Source organism: Macaca mulatta, chromosome 12, assembly GCF_049350105.2.
Source record: "Macaca mulatta isolate MMU2019108-1 chromosome 12, T2T-MMU8v2.0, whole genome shotgun sequence".
Classification (NCBI taxonomy): Eukaryota; Metazoa; Chordata; class Mammalia; order Primates; family Cercopithecidae; genus Macaca; species Macaca mulatta.
This window is the reverse complement of record NC_133417.1, coordinates 137,527,512-137,546,889: the sequence shown is the minus strand read 5'-3', so window position 1 is coordinate 137,546,889 and position 19,378 is coordinate 137,527,512. Positions and strand designations below refer to the sequence as shown.

General features: G+C 46.2%; 1 protein-coding gene across 7 annotated transcripts in view; it reads right to left on the bottom strand.

Annotated features, from left to right (window-relative positions):
• The window catches only part of DIS3L2 (DIS3 like 3'-5' exoribonuclease 2), a 380,688-nt gene that overhangs the window by 30,773 nt on the left and 330,537 nt on the right, over positions 1 to 19,378 (bottom strand). For all 7 annotated transcript variants that reach the window (XM_077957889.1, XM_077957886.1, XM_077957885.1 and 4 more), the window contains one exon: positions 6,891 to 6,970. In XM_077957889.1, coding sequence (XP_077814015.1) covers positions 6,891 to 6,970 — 80 coding nt within the window. The remainder of the gene's footprint in view (positions 1 to 6,890; positions 6,971 to 19,378) is intronic.

Below are 19,378 nucleotides of genomic sequence, written 5' to 3'. Positions count from 1 at the left end.
AATTTAATCATCGTAATCCTACAGCAAATGAAAAGACAAAGCTGGAAAGAAGTTTGACTTCCCTGTAGCCATGCTCCTCCCTTCCTAAAGGACTAAATCAGGTCCCCCGCCTTCCCTTCATCAAGCATTATTTGCCAGGTAGTGGACTAGGCACTGTGGGTACTGAAATGAAAAAAACAAGACCTTGACCTCAAAAGCATCAGCCCAGTGGAGGAAGTCAACAAGTAAACCCACGGCTGAAAGGCACAGTGCTAAGAGCTGACACAGAGCAGACGGGCACGGCACAGGGCCACAGGGAAGGCACACCTGACCCAGCTTTGGTGGTGCCTGTGAGGCGTGTGGAGTGTCTTCCCAGAGAAGAAATACCTGGCTGAGAGTGGAAGGAGAAGCAGAGGTTACCTCGATGGGTGGACAGGAGGTTCTGGGAAAGACAGATGTTCTAAGAAGCAGGAAATGGCATGAGCATACAGGGACAAGTTGTACGCAGGAGCGTGAGGTAATCTGGTACAGACAGCATGTAGGGTGCCAGGGCAGGAAGACAGAATGGGTCTGTATGGCAGGCAGGTGGGGTGGGAACACAGGGCTGCCTTGCTGCTGAGGAGTGCCCAGTCCCTTCCACTGGCGCATGGGCCTCTGTTGACAGCATCACCGTTTATTCAGCTCCATGGCCCCAAGGCCTAGAACTATACAGGTATGCAGCAGATACTCTCTATACACTTGCTAAATGAGTGACCATTTTTAAGTTTATTCAGATATTCGGTTCTGACAAGATGGGAGACTGAACTGATGTGGACCTCCTTCCCAACACAAACACAGAGAAATTATAGATAAAATATACCAAAAGAATAATTTAAATATATTATTGAGTATAGAAGAATAATGGGAAAATTCTCAGATGCTTGAAGTGAAAAAAAATTAAGTCAGAGCTGTAATTTTTACCATGGCAACTGGGGGCTGGGAGTGTCAGACATTGATACAGTTACAGGAGCTAAGATTTTAATGCACGCAGGAGGCAGAAGACCTGGCCATGGAACTGGAACTGAGATCCCCACATAAAGCCAGGATCCTGGGGGCTGTTAGTCTTTGAACAAAGAACCAGGAAGACCTTTCTCACAGAGCAGAGGAATGTCTTTATGTGGCACAGAACAGAGGCATCTCCTATGAGAAATAGAGAGGCCAAGCCCACACGGCACGTGGGTGAGGAGTCCAGCTACCCAGGAGGTGAGACTCCTAAGACAAGGAGTTAACATCCAAACTAGCAGGCCTATGAACCTCCCTGGGTCTTGGCAGAACACATGCAAAAGTGATGAGATAACACATCCATAACCCATAGTATGTGGAACTCCCACTAAACACAATCCCTACTTAAGAGATTCTTTTTTTTTTTTTTCTTTTTTTTCTTTTTTTGAGATGGAGTCTTGTTCTGTCACCCAGGCTGGAGTGCAATGGCACCATCTCAGCTCACTGCAACCTCTGCCTCCTGGGCTCAAGTGACTCTCCTGCCTCAGCCTCCCGGGTAGCTGGTCTTACAGGCGTGTGCCATCACGCTCAGCTAATTTGCATATTTTTAGTAGATACAGGGTTTCACCATGTTGGCCAGGCTGATCTCGAACTCCTGACTTCAGGTGATCCTTCCGCCTTGGCCTCCCAAAGTGCTGGGATTACAGGCGTGAGCCACCACGTACAGCCTAAGACGATCTTATGATAAAAAACAAATTGCAAGAGAAAATGAACCACAGAAGAGTGAGTCAATAGACACAAGAAATAAGAGAACTGGTACTCTTGGAACTAGAACTAAAAATCTTCAAACAACTGGGAAGAGGCTATAAAATAAATACAATCAAAATAATTAGGGAGATAAAAGAAAGAATAGAAATCATAACAGAAGACTAGGACACAAAAAAATTAATTAATAATAATAGGCTGATTTTCAAAAGCACAAAACGGAACTTCTGAAAATTAAATATAAAAACCAAACATTAGGCCAGGTGTGGTAGCTCACGCCTGTAACCCCAGCACTTTGGGAGGCTGAGTTGGGCAGATCACCTGAGGTCAGGAGTTCGAGACCAGCCTGGCCAATGTGGCGAAATCCCGTCTCTACTAAAAATACAAAAAAATTAGCCCCGCGTGGTGGCGCATGCCTGTAATCCCAGCTACTTAGGAGGCTGAGGCAGGAGAATCACTTGAACCCAGGAGGTGTAGGTTGCAGTGAGATGAGTTTGCGACACTGCACTCCAACCTGCGTGACAGAGTGAGACTTCATCTCAAAAAATAAATAAAATAAAATAAAATAAAAACATTCATATTGGGAAAGGTTATTAAACAGCAGATAGTAAACTGCTACAAGGAGAATAAAGTGACAGACACTTCTGCGGAAGTTTCCTAAAATGCAGCACTAACAGATACGGAAATAGAAAAGAGAGGAAAGATGAAATAAGATGGTGGGTTTCTAACAAGTTCCAGAAGGAGAGATTAGAGAGAATCAAAGATAATAGATAAAAATGTCTAAATGAGAACTATATTGAGTCCCAAACAATATAAATAAAAGTGAATCCACTCAGACATAATGTAGTAAAACTGTAGAACAAAAAGACAAAAATAAGGCCTAAAAAGCAACCAGAAGGAAAAGACACGCACACTCACTCAGGCTGCAGGGGACAGCCCGGAGGCCGACCAGTTAACAGCAGGAAGAACAGCTTGCAAAGCAGCTCTACAGTCCTGGCAGTGAGAAGGAGGGTGGCAGTGGGGATGGAGAGAAAGAAGCCTTCTGACAAAGCTCCCTGTCTGTGAAGGTCACCACCATCCACACAGTAAACACAAAGTCAGAAGCGTTCACTTTCCTCATCGTTGTTGCCACAGCACTCGATTCCTACCACTGCCAAAGTGCACATCATCCCTACAGGGTGCTCGAGTGTGCTTTGCTACTTATACAAACCCTGAGGGCATGCACTGGGTCCAACGTATCTTTGCCTCCCCCATGGAACACACTGTACAAAGCAGGGGCTTCATAAATGTGTAACTGAATTCTCACAAATCACTTCTTCACTCTTGAAGGCCTTGTTCCTTGCCCTATATCAAGAGATCTCCAAACTTCAATTTGACAAAAATGACTGTCAATCACTCCTTGATTAACTGGATTCAGTGTTAAAGACAGGTAAAGTTTTCTGCAACAGAGAAAAAAAAAGGTGGCCCTTGGGTCCACGGGTGGTGACTGGTGGCGTCTGCCAGGGGGCGTGAGGCCTCACACCTCTTAGATGCAGATTGGAATAGCTTTTGGGAGGCTGACAGAATAATTCAAGGTGGAGAGCTTTACTAGTTGAACCCAAGGCACAATAGGACAGCTTCTCTCTTTCTTCTAATGACCTCAGAGCTTTAAGAATGTTAACCCGAGAGCTGTGCCCCTAGCCTTAGAGAAGGCAGGGTCCAAGTCCCATCCAAGATGGAGAAGTCCTAGGGACTGTTCTGCCTGGACCCCAGATGCAGAGATTAGCCCCTTTATGTGAAAGGAGAACAGGATGACATAGAGCCAAGGATCAAAACTATCAGGCACCACCCATGGACCTGAGGGCCACCTTCTTCTTCTCTGTTGCAGAAAACTTGACCTGCTTTTGATACTGAATCCCGTTAATCGAGGGCTGATAAGAGAATCCAGAAAATATAAAAATGGAGTGCCCATTTTCTGGGCCATTCCATTTGAAAGGAAAGACTATTTGGGAGAACCATCCAACAGCCTCAGCACTTATTCAGAACAACTTTTTTTGCTGATGGATTGAATTTGGCAGACAGAGATGAATGTTAAAATGATTACAAATTGTACTGCAGGGAATACCCAAAAGGGAAAAGCAATCGTTTCAATAATCAGTTGTACCAAACTAATATTCAAGCAAGCTTTTTCATCTGTAGAATTTCCTCTCTCTGCTGGTGTTGTCTTCACGTTACTTGGCCTGAGACAACATGGAACCCTTAAGGGACTGGGCTGAGTATCTTCATTTTCTAAATGCCACTATTATGCCAATATTTGGATTCAGGCATTGTAGGGAAAATGACCCTAAATGGAAACAGAGGAATACAGACAGGGAAGGGTCTGGGGGAGACGAGAAGTCATAGTCAGGATTTTGGGGTCCTCCGTGCTTCACAACTCATGAGTGAGGAGAAGAGTCTGCCTTTGACAGAGCGTCGTACACAACTGAAGGCTGTGAATGGCAGGCACACCAGCCTCTTCCCTCATAAGCACACTGTTAGCAGAAGACTTTCTGGGAAAATGGAAGTCATGAGCTGGTTTTTCTCTTTGGGAAGAAGAGGCAACCAACACTTCCTATGGGCATTCTATATGTGAGATTGGTGATGACACACTTCAACATGACATCCCGGCCAGAGAGCCTCATGCAACCCCGCCAGAGAGGTATTATTAATCCTACTATTTTGAACAGATGAAGAAACTGGAGGCTCAGGCCGGGCACGGTGGCTCATGACTATAATCCTAGCACTTTGGGGGGCCAAGGCAGGTGGATCACCTAGGTCAGGAGTTCAAGACCAGCCTCACCAACATGGTGAAACCCCGTCTCTACTAAAAATACAAAAATTAGCTAGGTGTGGTGGCGGGCACCTGTAATCCTGGCTATTCGGGAGGCTGAGGCAGGAGAATCACTTGAACCCTGGAGGTGGAGGTTGCAGTAAGCCTAGATCATGCAATTGCACTCCAGGCTGGGCGACAAAAGCAAGACTCCGTCTCAAAAAACAGAAAAAAAAAAAAAGAAAAGAAAAGAAAAAGAAACTAGAGACTCAGAGAGGTTAGGAAAGTTGTCTAAGGACTGAGAATGAACCTAAGACTGACTCTAATACAAGCAAGAGAGAACCAGAGAGAGCAGTCACCAAAGCATTTGATCACCATACTTTTCTAGATCATGGCTCGTATCCGATTTCCTACACAAATACTTTCTTTTATAGGTCTTTGGGGGCCAAAACTTATTCATATTTATAAACCCTAAGTTATCTTCTTACATTGCTTGATCTGGTAATATGCTAGGAGCTATGGATAGACCAAGACACAGAGCTAGGCTGGGCATGATGACTCACACCTATAATCTCAGCACTTCGGAAGGCTGAGGGAAGAGGATGGCTTGAGTTTAGGAGTTCAAGACTAGCCTAGGAAACATCATGACACACTGTTTCTATTAAAAAAAAAAAAAAGGAGCTAGGCTATTTTCTCTTCTCACAGTCAAAGACAATATAAGTTGTTGCCACTGGATATGTGAACAGCTAAGACATAAACTTAAAGGACAAAGAGCTGGTGCCCTTCTCCCATTGAATAAAAACTCTGCAACCTTTTCCCAAAGAGCAGACAGTCCAGCCAGAATTGTTAAAGGATGTCTGGTCAATCCTTCCTATGATTAATTAAGGGTACACACCAGTTACTATGGCATTCTCCTAAAGATAAATTACAAAGAGTCATCACGTCTTGAAGGTAATCCCAGTGGAGATGTGGTAATGAGGGCACCCAGTAGCCTCTCTTCCACCCAAAACAGCGCCAGAGGTCTCGAGGAAGGCACCGATTTCTCTTTTGGAAGGTCATAGATGGTTCTACTGGCATGTGCCTATTTGTTTCCTTCTACTGGATGAAATTAAACAGCCTGGATATTTAGATGATGAGACCAGAGTACATTCTCCTTAAATCCAGGTTGGGACTGCTCTTGTCACTGACTGGAGTTTCTAAGTGGCAATATGGGTCAATTGTTTTCCATCTATTCTCTCCCCAGAGTAAACATGATAATGTTGACTCTGCTTCTCACAGCTGTGGCAAGTTACCCTGAGTGAATTACTTTAGTTCCCTAGATCTTAGCTTCTGCAAATATGACAATAATAAAATAACACACCCGGGGTTGTTATGAAGATTAAATGAGATAACAAATGTGAAGTCCCCAGTACTGTGCCTAACACATAGGAGGTGCTCAATGGTAGCTGCTGTCATTACCATCATTGTCATCATTGGGGCACATTCCCTGTGCCTCACTCACCACCACTTTCACTGTCTCACAAACAAAAATACACAGTCAAGGAGGCAGTCTGTGGCTGGGTGCAGTGGCTCATACCTGTAATCCCAGCACTTTGGGAGGCCGAGGTGGGAGGAGCGCTTGAGCTTAGGAGTTCAAGACCAACCTGGGCAACACAGGGAGACCTGTATCTACTAAAACTTCAGAAAATTAGCTGGGCATGGTGGCATGCACCTGTAGTCCCAGGTACTCGGGAAACTGAGGTGGGAGGATCACTTGAGCCCAGGAGTTTCGGGCTGCAGTGAGCCATGATTCTATCACTGCACTCTAGCCTGGGTGACAGAGCAAGACCCTGTCCAAAAAAAAGGAGGCAGTCTATGATGTTGAAAGGAGGTGCTATGAAATTATGCAAGGTGCCACCTTTCCAACAAGGCCACCAATTTAAATCTCTGTAAGTACTCAGAAATCTCCCAATTATTAATATAAAATACACAAGGAAGATAATCACAACAAAACCCATAAACCTAAGTATAGACAGACAGTGACTGAGAACTGCAACAAAGCCAAAGTCACACAGTGAACCAAACAAGCAGGCACATGATTGGAGACCAAGAGTAGAGAGTGTCTGGGGTACATCTGGAGCCTTGAAAGAAGGTCTGCTTCAACATCTACTTCTAACACACCACAACTGCTCCTCTACAAGTGCCCCAAATTCTATACTTAGGGGCAAAGAGATCTTACAAGAGGAATATTTCTCTGCCCGCTATTTTCTAGTATAGTAGTAAAAGGTGTATTCCCTTCCTGATGACCACTTAGCAATGGAAGCTCAGTGTCAGAAAGCCCACAGGCACCACTGCTGCACACATGTGAAGTGACACTCTTTCCCACTGAGTGGCTTACTTGTTGCTGTCACGGTACTCATAGATATGACATCCTTGAGGCAATCCGGTCTCGTGGTCCAGAGTGAAAGCAAGCTTTAGCTGAACAGAGAGAGAAGAAAAAATAAGTTTTAGGCAGCATGCTCTATTCGCTCCAATAGCTGAAATGAAAAAAATAAAATCAAACAAAGTCACACTCCCTCAAGTCAATGTGTTGTGGAGAACTTGGGCCTGCCCGCTCTGGGAAGAGCCCACACCTTACAAGGACCCCATCCATCAATGACAACTGTCAGCAGGACTCTACTCGTTCATTCAGCATGCAACCAATACATTTATTAAGCACCTACCTTGTGCTAGACATGAGCTAGCTGAGAGGGAAAGAACAGTGACAGCAGACCCTTTTCATGGGTCTTACTGTCTAGCAGAGAAGACTGATAGCAATCAAAGGATCACACCAATGAATGTGTATACATGTGTAGAACTTCAAATTAAAATAGGCTCTCTGAAGCAAGAAAAAATCCCCATGTTTCTATGAAAGTAAAGAGCCTGACCTGGATAGAATGGGTAGAAGGGAAGGCTCCTCTGAATCAGGAGGAGGAGGGAGGGGAGTGCAGAGGGTTCTCCTGGGGAGACAGCACAGTTGAGTGCAGAAGCCCTGGGGCAGGAGCTGCAGGATGGCTGGTGAAGTTGGGCCCTGATAGATCCAGGGACACGGTGGGTGGCTCTGGGGAGGACCTTCTTGGCCACACTGGAATTTCTGGCCTTTACCTTAACAGCGAAGAAGAGACAAAGAAAGAGTAGATGACGTAATCAGAATTCTATTTCGGCAAGATCCCTCTGGCTACAGTGCAGTCTGCAGACCACAGACTACAGAGTAGAAGCAACATCCTGCAGGAGGCAGCCACTCCAGAGTTAGGGGAGTGGCCAGGGGAGCTGGGATAGAGTAAGAGAAATGGACAATTTGAGGTATATGTTAGAAGCTGAATCAACAGGATATGCTGGTGGATGTGATGTTGGCAGTGGCAAGGAAAGAAAGGAAGAAATCAAGGACAGTTCAAACTTTTGAATCTGAATCACCAGTCAGGTGGCTGATCCACTGCTGAGAGAAAGACTGAATTTGGGGACTGACAGGGAGTCAAAGGTTTGAGAGACACTCATTAGCTTTCTTCAGTTACGGAAAATTAGGAACAGGAACTCTGGGAAGGTCTTGGTTTCTTTCTGGATTCGAGAGGGCAGTGCTCAGGTGAGTGCTGAACTCCCAACAGAGCGCAAGGAGGTGCAGCATGCCCTGCTACAGCCAGCTGGTTATGACAGCTTGAACGTTCCAAATGCAAGCCAGTTACTATGTTTATAAATTCACCGGGTTTTTAAAGCACAAGGGAAATTTTAACTAAAATTAACTGCACATTAGGAGGATACATTATTATAATTTTTTTTTTTTTTTTTAAACTACAAGGCTGCGAACACAGCTAATGATCTGCATCATTATATACTGGATGATTTTTCTCTTCCTTAGTGGGAAAGGAACTCATAGGAATGGTTTGTCCTCTAACTGACCCAGATGAAAACACAAAAGCAGAAACAAGCCCTTCTCGACCATCATGAAGCCAGGAACTCAAGTCAAAGGCATGTTTTCCCTACAGAGCACCACTTGAATCTTCCCAGCCCTCTCCTTTGTGAAGTAAAAAATAATTTTAAAAGAATCTATTAGTTACAACCCTTTTCTCTTTACCTCTCTCTTTGCAGCTGAGGTCCGGTCTATATTCATTCTGTCCCTTTTGAGTCTGCACTGCTTAGAAATTTTCATATCATTTGACTCAGTGATTTAAGTTATAAATTTATAGCTTAGAAAAATTATCAGAAATGTAGGAAGAAAAGTTTTATTCGCAAAACTGTCCCTCCCCCCCAGTGTTATTTATTGGAAAGACTAAAAAGTCCAGCAATAGCAAAAGGTTAAAGAAACTATCCTATAGTCACATGTGGAATAGCAAGCAGTCGTTACGTGGCTTAGGCAGAAATTTTACTAACCCAGGAAAAATACGTTGGACAGACGAGATAAAGCAGGATGTACCCTTGATTATACAGTGTACCATGAAGACTGTGTAAAAAAGGACAAAGACTTCCTAGAAGAAAGACTGAGGCCAGATGCGGTGGCTCATGCCTCTAATCCTAGCACTTTGGGAGGCCGAGGCGGGTGGATTGCCTGAGCTCAGGAGACCAGCCTGGGCAACATGGTAAAACCCCATCTCTATTAAAATACAAAAAATTAGCTGGGTGTGGTGGCAAGCACCTGTAGTCCCAGATACTTGGGAGGCTGAGACACAAGAATCATTTGAACCTGAGGGATGGAGGTTGCAGTGAGCCAAGATTGTGCCACTGCACTCCAGCCTGGGTGACATAGTGAGAGTCTGCCTCGGGGGGGTGGGGGGAAAGACTTGGAAGGAACATGCTGAAACAGCAGCAGTGCCCATCACTAGGTAAGAGGTTCCAGGTGATTACTTTCTTTGCATTTTCCAAATTCTTCATAAGCATACATTGCTATGACAGAAGACTAACAGGTTTTCCTCCTTATTTTATGACTGGTGATTCTTACAGAATTCTAAGTCCTCCTGGGTTTCCTGTGTCTTTTGGTCCCTGTTTTCTGGACAGCTGGTCTTAGCTAAGTGTCTTATGCCTGTCCTACTGGCCACTAGACCCAAGAAGTACAGTATTCAGCTTCTCAACCAGTATCTAAGCATCCTTCTTGCTCCCTCATCATGAAAACTGACACTGGGTCAGAGAGGACTTAGCCACTGAGCTGGCACAGGCACGCAAGGGAGATGAGCTGGCAAGGCAGGCTGCATGTAGCAGTGTGTGGACTTCACTTCGCCAGAAGAGAGAAGCCATGGCAGGTTTCAGGGCAGAAAGACCAGCTATGATGGTCAGGCAGAGAAGGACTGAAGTGAGAGAGGGTGTGGAGAAAGGCCTTAGAGGGGCTGCTGCAGTACCCAAATGAGATGATGAGGATTTAGCTTACGGAGGTGCGGTGGCATAGGAGACAGCTAAGAGACAAGACTTGGAAGTACATACACATCTAACTATGTGCCAGTGATAGCTGGAATCTGCCTCCCAGACTGCACTCAATGCTGTGGTGACCAGCACTTAGTCCTTAGTCATGAAGGAATAATGGGAAATCTAATTGCAGGGGGATTCTCAAAGTCAGGAAACTATGTACACACCAATTCAACAATAAGGCAAGTCAGCAGAGGTGGTGATGGGGTTGGGGAGAGAGAGGACTGGAACAGAAGAGCAGTCATGTTTACTGAATGGAGGACTCACATTTATTGAATGCCTACTGTATTAGTCTGTTCTCACACTGCTAATAAATACATACCTGAGACTGGGTAATTTATAAAGGAAAGAGGTTTAATGGACTCACAGTTCCGCATGGCTGGGGAGGCCTCACAATCATGGTGGAAGGCAAAGGAGAAGCAAAGGCAAGTCTTACGTGGCGAGAGGCAAGAGGTCTTGTGCAGGGAAACTCCCATTTATAAAACCATCAGATCTTGTGAGACTTATTCACTATCACGAGAACAGCACAGGAAAAGCCCACCCCCATGACTGAATTACTTCCCACTGGGTCCCTCCCACAACATGTGGGGATTACTAAAATTCAAGATGAGATTTGGGTGGGGACACAGAGCCAAACCATATCACCTACCAAGTAAAGGCTTTCCTTTATCCTGACAACAACCACTTAAATTAGGTATTGCTATTTCCTTTAAACAAATGAGGAACTTGAGGCTGAGAAAGGTTAAGTAGTTTGTGCAAACCACAATTAGAACTGGAATTTTAACCAAAATCCACGTTCCTTTCACCTCACCAGCATTACAGGACTTGGTGATGGTCTGGAGATAAAGTCAGTGACAGACAGAAGCGTCAACAATAGTGTTCAGGATTGTCTGGCTCAGGCTGCAGGGCAGATGCTATTGCTACTCACCCTGACAAGGAAGAACAACAAGTTTGGGAGGAGAGTTTGAGTTCAGTTTGAGATTGCTGATTCTAATATACCTGAGAGGCATCTAGTGGAGATGGCCAGTAGGCTGCTGAATATACAGTTCTGAAGTTTACAAGCAAGATTGTAACCTGGAGGGATAAGAGGGCCCTGGATAGAATCCTGAGAAACACCTGCATTTAAGAGGTGGACAACAGAAACTAGGGAGTGGCTATGGAGTTCTGAGTTCTGACATTATAGAAGCCAAGGGGAGAACATGCCTCAAGGAAGGCGTAGTCAGCAGCATTAAATCCTTCTAAGAGGTCAAGTAACACAGAATGTTCCCAAACAAGGAATCCTTTGGCTCTATCAGAAAAGACTCTTGCAGGGAGTGCTGGGAGCAGAGATCAGGGGTGACAGGTTGAAAAACGAGTAGAAAGCCAGGAAATGGCGATCATGAGTGAATACAACTCTTTTAGCAAATTAGACAGTGCTAGGGAAGAGGCAAGATTCATGAAATGGAATGGGAAAGGATGAGAGGATGTGGGAGTATACTGAAGGTGTTTGAAGGGAGTGTATTTAAAGATGACAGAGACTTGTTTCAATGCTGACAGGAAGAAGGCACTATGGATGGTGGGGTAGAAGACATTAAGAGAGACAGCAAGAAATGCAGATTCGAAGTCTCTGAGATGACAAGGGATTGGATCCAACACAAAAGTGGAACCCCTTTCTCGGCCACAGGAGGAACGAAGATGGGCAGGGATAACAGTGAGATCTGTGGATTGGGCAGGGGGGATTTAGAAAGTCCTAGTGTGATTTTTTGGGTTCTTTCCTGAAACTTAGGAGACAAATTATATGCAAAGAATGGGGAGTGTTATGGGGGAAGGAGTTTGAAGAAAGTGATGAAGGTTTGAAATTGCTCCTTTGGAGAATAGGAAAAACAGTTGACCTGGGCAGAGCATAAGGATTGCCAGGGAGTATTCGGATCCCCCTGAGGCCACAGGATCTGAAGTTACTGTGTAGTAAGCATCTGTCCCACTGTTAACTTTTTTCTAGCAACCTAGACATTAGCGAGAAGAAAGTTAGGTTGGTCCAAGCTGACTATCTGCCAGGAAGGTTTGAGGAAAGAATAAGGGGGTAAGGGAGTGGAGATACAATACAGCAGCATATGGACCAGGAGACCTACAGGGGAACAGGAAGGAAATAAATGGGAAGGAGGCTGACGGGAAGAAAACAGAAGTGGCTGGGTGACTGATGTCTGGAATGGAGCTAGTATTTATTAAGCACATCCTCTGTCCTAAGCATCTCTCATGCTGATCTTATTTAATCCTCGCAACAGCCCTGCAAGGCTAGTTCCTACCTCTATGTTACAGGAGAGTGTATTAGGTATTTGGCCCAAATTACCAAGTAAGTGGCAGAGCTGAAGTGCGGTCCATGTTGCTAATCTCTGGGTGTATTGTCTGAGGGGTCAAGGAAAGGAGTGTGGGGGGTCACTGGGTAAGGGAGTTGAAGGGGCCGAGGCCATGGTCAGAGAGCAGGCTGTGTGTCTGACCTTGGAGATGGCTGGTCAAAAACAAGATCCAAAAAGAAGTCAAGGAATGGAGAGCCAAGGGTCTGGGTAGGGATTAGGGTGGGAGATCTGTCATGAGGACTGTAATTCACCCAGGATGATGGTATGCTGTTTCCACAAAGTATGTCCCTACTGGTGTGTAGGTGCTTACCACGTGCAAGGTTCAATGCATGAATGAATGGGTCCATCTGGTTCCTGCAGCAGACACGGATGCATAGCTAGCAGGCATTTCCTCCTTGCTAAGGATGCCCTACTTTCACTCAGTTATTGACTCCCCTGTCCTGCTTCCCAGTTTAGGGGGTTCAGGGGGAAGCAGACCCAACCTCTAGCTATAGGGCTGAACCTGACAGCTCTGAGATAAGAAACCTAAGCCAATCAGGGCATGGCATTTCCTGGCCCTAGAAACTGGTTCAGGAATGGATGTGTGACCCAACCAAGGCCGATGAGGTACAAGGGGATGCTTATAGAGTGCTTCTGGGTACGTGGGCCAGAACTGCTTCAACCAGCTTGTCACCAGCCTGAGAAGGGAGCCAAGTCATGGAGGACACAGACTCCAAAGTGACAACGTGGGCAGCCAGCGCCTTGGTGGAGGCAGGCCTGGTCCCTGCCACCTTCGGGCCCTCTACTGCCCTTGTGTAATTTGTGCTCATGCTTCTCCTAAGGACACTGACACACAATGTGTCTTCCCACTCCCTTGGCTCTGTTCTCCTAATTCGCTTTCTAGAACACAGCTGTTATCTTCCTGAAACATAAGCCTGGTAACACTTCCCTCTTTAGTACCTTTGATGGCTTCCTGCTATTGGAGATATAAAAGTGAATTAAACACAGACCAGGGTCTCTGGAGGTTGGTTGTTCATATGAACAAATATGGACAGCAACAGAGCAATGGAAAGAGGTAGGCCTGTGCTCGGGAGGGTGTGCCAGCCAGGGAGGCACTCAGGGCAGACAGCAGGAGTCTTACAGGACAGGGAAGGTCCGCTCTCCCGCTCCTGCAGAGCTCCGTGCACTCCCGCTACGCAGTCCACTTCCCTGAGGGGTTCAGAGCAGGCCAGGCTCTCTCAGGCCTCTGCGCCCTTCCTCATGCTCCATCTGCTTCCAGGGGAGCCCTTCCTGCCTGTCCCTCCTCTGTCCAAGTGGCCCTGATCTTTTGTTTTCCCCTTCGCTGGGATGCTGGAGGCATTTCCCCCAGAGAGTCCGAGGGTGGCTTCACCAGGTCTCCTGGGCACTTGGTGTCCTTATCACTGTCACAGCAGGTGTCCAGTGTCATCCCTTCAAAAGAATTTCTCCTTTCTCTTCAGGAAATAAATTCAGCCTCACATCTGCCTCCTGCTCAGTAAATGACAAGCTGTGGCTCAGACACTCAGTGTTCAGGTGTTGCCATCTTGTCAGCACCCTGAAGAGGCACGAGCTCCTTCCCTCAGCAATGCTCACTAGATGCTTCCTACCTCTCAGGCACGGCAAGGAACCAGGCAGCAGCAGCGCTCTGGCCCTAATCACCACCTGCAGGGACCCACCCACAGAGCAGCTCACCTTGGGAAGTCAGCCTGCAAGAATGGCAGCCACTCAGACTTCACAAGGTCTTTCTCTCTCCAGAGGCAGCGTCACGTCAAGCAGGAGAGCTCACCACTACCCAATCCTTTCCCCCGGAATAGGCTTCTCTGGGTGGACAGTTTCCAACAGCACAACGGTCCTGGTATTGAGTGAAGAGGGAAGGAAGGGAAGGACCCAAGAGGCAGTAACAAGGCTGCTCTGTCAGCTTCCACCAGCAGAGGGCGGAAGCCTTCAAATGGGTTCAGTTAGAGGCAAGGCTTTCAACCCAACAAGGAAAGGTCAGTCTCCTCCTAGGGCAGAAAATGGAAGAGCCTTCTCTTTCCAGGGGCTCAGGCTGAGGTCACACAGGAGGGCAGGCTCCAGGCAGCCAGAGCATGAGACTACCACTGGGACCCCTTTGGACCTAGGCCTCCTGCTCTAGGGTGGGGCCCCCGGGAAACTGGCCCCAGAGAATCGTGTGGGTGGGCTCTAGAAGCCTGGATGAGTTGAAGGGAGTAGGACCCTTGGGAGAGGAGAATCTTCCCCAGAATCTGTGGAAACATGGGATGCAGGCCCCGCTGGGGTTGTTGGGCCTTTGAGAGGCCCTCCTTTAGCCCCTCTGACCTCTCTGGGTGGGATGACAATGGAGACAGCAAGACCATCCTCCCAGCAGGTGGTAACAGGTGGGTAACAAGAATGAGTGACTAAGGACTATGTACAGCTTCCTCAGGCTGCTCAGATTATTGCTGCTTGGGGATGGCACTTCAGGGAGAACTTAGGGGCAGAAAGAATGTCCTAGGTAAGCAGGAGAAGGGGTGTCCACTGAGTCTTTTAATGTAGCTACTAAAAGACATGTGACCTTACTTTGGATCCCAGCCTGGTGAGGACAGTGGGCCAGGCTACATTGATAAGAATAACCAGAAGAGTGACGGGACAAGACTCGAAAGTGTGGCTAGGCAAGCATGCCAGGGGTCCCTCCGCGCTACTGAGCAGGTAGATCTTCAGCTGGCCCAGGCACACGGGCAGCTTTGTCAAACAGCCACACTTGGAGAACGTCATCAAAGGGCCACTAGGCACTCATCAGTTAGGGAAGATACCACATTAGAGGTTTTGAGGCTTTGGAAAACTCCTGGCCTGACCTTGGAAGGGCAAAAAATGAGTTTAAAAGTTTAGGAATTCCCCGTTTTGTTCACAATACCTCCAAGATGACCTCTCACGGGCAACCAGGTCTCTCTCTGCCCATCTCCTGGAAGGTACTTACAGTCCCAGCAGGACACAGCCATTCAGCTTCCTCTGCAGTCTACTCCATGAATGAGCAGGGGAACCTAGGATGCTAGCTCAGAGCTCCCCTCACAGGGGTGTAATGAGGGAGGTCACTGGTAAGAGTACAGTGTGAGTTATTTGGCCAGGACTGCTCCAGTTCAAACCAACATGGGTTCTCCAGAAGGCCTGTGAATTTGCTTCAATCTGCTAGTTATTAGGACTAAGGTTCAAACATAGGTCAAGGCTGGCCTGGGAAGCCTCCAGCCTCTCCATGGTTGACTCTTCCCCTCATAGTCCACTGGGTTTTGCAGGGTGTCCAACTCTTCCTTAAGCTGAAAGTGGTAAATCCTAGCACAGTTCAAACATTTCAGCTATGCCATTTATGGCAAACTTTAAAAGATCAAAGTTACTTCTACCTGCAGCCTTGGTTTTTAATAGAAAAATCTGATTAGAAGAAAATCTCCACATTCTGAGATGATCTTGAGTTTTTCTTCTTTAGTGTTCACTGTTTGGTTTGGATTTCCTAAGTATCAATTCGTTTTTCCATCTCCTTTTTGCTTTCTTTTATAAGACAAAGATGCTGTGGACTTTGCTTTAACTTGGTTAACAACGATTCTATGGCAATGTATTAAATTTCTTTCTCCTAAGTCCACTGAAGTCTTTTTGGACTTGGAGAGAGCTTTTTAAGAAAGAACTTGCTCATTCAGCAGGATTTTCCTCCCCACCCCAAGCTCTGGTTCTGACCTGGAAAAAATAAGAGTGAGAAAGAGCAAGAGAATCCTGCAGTCCTGACGCTCAACTTCACAAACCACAAAAAAGAACCTTGCTCCAGTAACGTAATCATGGAGATTTCTGGCACCTTGGTCTTTCAAGAAAAATACATCCTTCTGCTGGCACAGGGACCCATCAAACTAAACCCTGTTCAGCATGGAGTTCCCGATTCATTAGTGTTGGAAAGTCTATAGTGAGGCTGGCTGCTCCCATTGGATGACGCCTCCCTGCAGCGCCGTCTGTAAACCCCACAGCTGTGTTTTCACTTAAAGCCACTTCTCCTGACTGCGCTGCACCTTATTCCAGAGGCTTGTTCTGTTCTCATTAAGGTTAAAAATGACAGGACAAGGATTCTTCAATGCTGAGGTTTTACTTTCTGAGAAGAAAAAAAGTCTGTCTCTGGAGCTATGGTCAACCCACAGGGAGGGCTGCTCTGTAGGAAGGAGCCAGTCCCAAGAGAAAAGGGCCTGGTGGTAGCATTCATGCCCCCAGGTCAAGCTACCTCCTCTTCTGAAGGTGACTCCATTGCTCACCAGCTCGTCTATGGCAGGAGAGTTCTGCTCACCACTGTCCCACACGACCTGTATTACTGGGTGAGCCCAGCAGGGAAGAGCTCATCCCTGATCCCAGGGTCTCTTTTAGCAGAACAGGAGCACCTTTACTTCAGCAGCTTCCCAATCAGGACTTGCCCAGTTACTGGGCCATGTTCTTGCCCCTCACATGCCTGAGCAATATGCAACAGTGAATACGCAGCATTATAAGCAAGTCTGCGTGTGTCACATGCAGCCAGCTGGAGAGAGAGTGCAGTCAATCTCCTCATCCTAATCAAAGTTGGAGCATTTTTGAGGATTTTAATGGCCAAAGAAGGTGACTGTGTTGGAACATCACCATATCAAACCATTTTTGCTCAGAGCTCAGGGGCTTCAGGCCAACTACTGTTGAAGTAATGGAGTTACCCAAAGCTGCTTCCACAGGAAAGTGTCAGTGCTGACTGCAGGAACTGCCTATCACCCCTTCCAATGCACAGAGATGGTTGTACATCTGAGAAGGATGCTATCTAGATTTCCTTGCATATAGAATATACTAATTCTGTTACCTATCTATCTGCTTTCTAAAGCTTGTGGTCCTGCCCTCAGCAGTGGTCCTACCCAAGCTGCAGGCCTTCTGGAAGCCTCCCACTTTACAGTGACTGCTACACAGCCTCGATCAAACACTCAGCAAAGAGAAGGGGACAGAAGTAGCCCAAGTGACAGGCTCTCCACTCACTCAGAGATGTTCTACACTTTATCTTGGCATCAGATTAGGCTAGAAAGTTATGTGTGTAGATCATATGAGCTTGGCTCTCTAGCACCTGCCTTCCTCAAGGCTGGGTTAATATATCCCTTCACCAGATTTTGTCTTAAGAAATGGCCTTATAAAATCTCTTTCCGGGCCAGGTGCGGTGGCTTATGCTTATAATCCCAGCATTTTGGGAGGCCAAGGCAGGTGGATCACCTGAGGTCAGGACTTCAAGATCAGCCTGGCCAACATGGTGAAACCTCATCTCTACTAAAAATACAAAAATTAGCCAGGCGTGGTGGTGGGTGCTTGTAATCTCAGCTACTTGGGAGGCTGAGGCAGGAGAATCGCTTGAACCCAGGAGGCAGAGGTTGCAGTGAGCCAAGATCACACCACTGCGATCTTAGGCATGAGAGAGGCAAGAACATGGCCCAGTAACTAGACAAGGCCTGGGAAATAGTCTCCAAAAAAAAAAAAAAAAAAAAAAAATCTCTTTCCTCATTTGCCCAAAACGCAAACGCTTTCCACTGTTGTAACACTGAATATTTCCAATATCAAGCCTCATGTGAGAAGCTGCTTTTAGGTGCTAGGAAAAATAATTCTCAATGTTCAATGGAGTTTGTTATAAGAGATAACCTTATAAACTCTCCCTCCCCCACCCCACCAAGCAGGATGACTGCATCTGTGATACTGAAATCAGAAAACATGAAGCCCAGTCACAGGAGCTGTGCCCACCCCTAGCGATGTCACATTCTTTCTGACGCTCCTCTCCTTCATTCTGATTTTCTGTCTTTCTATTATTTAAATGCAGCTCACTGTTCATTTCCTTTATTGTAAGCCCTCTCAAAATCTTTTTGGAAACAGATGAGGGTATATACAAACAAAGCAAAGTTCTTCAAAATATAAGCCAAACATACATAAAAATAGGAGATCCAGGCAAGTTTGAACACAAACTGATGAAACAATGACCATAATGGTAGGCATTCAGTGCATGGAAAAAAAGAAAATGGGACATTCCCATACAATACTCAGAGCCAGTGATCAAGCTGGCTGTATTCTTGAAAAAACAGTAGAGAACAGAATGATCTTCCAGGGAATTGGCCTCAGTTTCCAGGGACTTGAGGAGTTGGGGAGTTATATAACCCCAAGCGGGAAGCCAGCAGCTCTGACCTTGTCTCTGTTCTCTCCCAGATTCTGGGGTTGGTGGTAGGGTTCTGATGGTCCTAGACTTTCTACCTGTGAAACAGAGCTGAGTTCCTCTATGGTTGTCCTCATGGTGTGTTTTACAGGTCAATGTGAGATACTTTCTAGGTTTGCTGGAAGAAAGCACTCATGATAAACCCCTGCTATATCGGTTAGAAGAGAAGCTCTATGATTTCAGAAGAACCAGTGCTCACATCTTCAGATGTTTTAATGAGAACCAAGTGGCAATGAAGAGTTCTCCTGCATAAGGCTGTCTTATGTAGCTAAGAGCTCCCATCAAAGTTCATGACTTGCTTCTACGCTAATTCTGTTTCCTTCCTCCCAGACAAGGCCAAATATCTGGATAACATATTCCAGAACTACACTGCCATCTCAGGTCCCTTCTGGACCTGGGGCAGCCAATCTAACTCCTTCCCCAACTGCCTGCTTCCCTGCTCCTACACCCTGGCTTCTACCTGCAACAAGGGGGCTTAGCAGCACCTCCTGGTAGAAGAATCACTTTTCACTACCATCCAGCCACAAAATGGTCATTGATCTGACATCCCTAAGGTTGCTCAGAACAAACTGGAAGGGACACCTATAGGGCTCATACCTGGGGTTACCTGAAGTTCCTATTCTAAGATAATTAGTTGTGTCTTAGATAGTCTGTTTCTTTACAGAATGACATATCAATCTAAGAGATGCTGTTCTAACTGTGGTAACGCCAAGGAAAACATGGGTATTGTGAAGTTTAAAGACGGTATAGACAAAAGTTTACAGTTAACATGAAATACAAAGACCAAATGGAGGGTATCTGGAAAGGCCAGGATCCATTAAGAAGGAAAATGGGGCTAGGTGAGGTGGCTCAATGTTTGTAATTCCAGCACTTTGGGAGTCTGAGATGGAAGGATTGCCAGAGGCTATGAGTTTGAGAGAAGCCTGG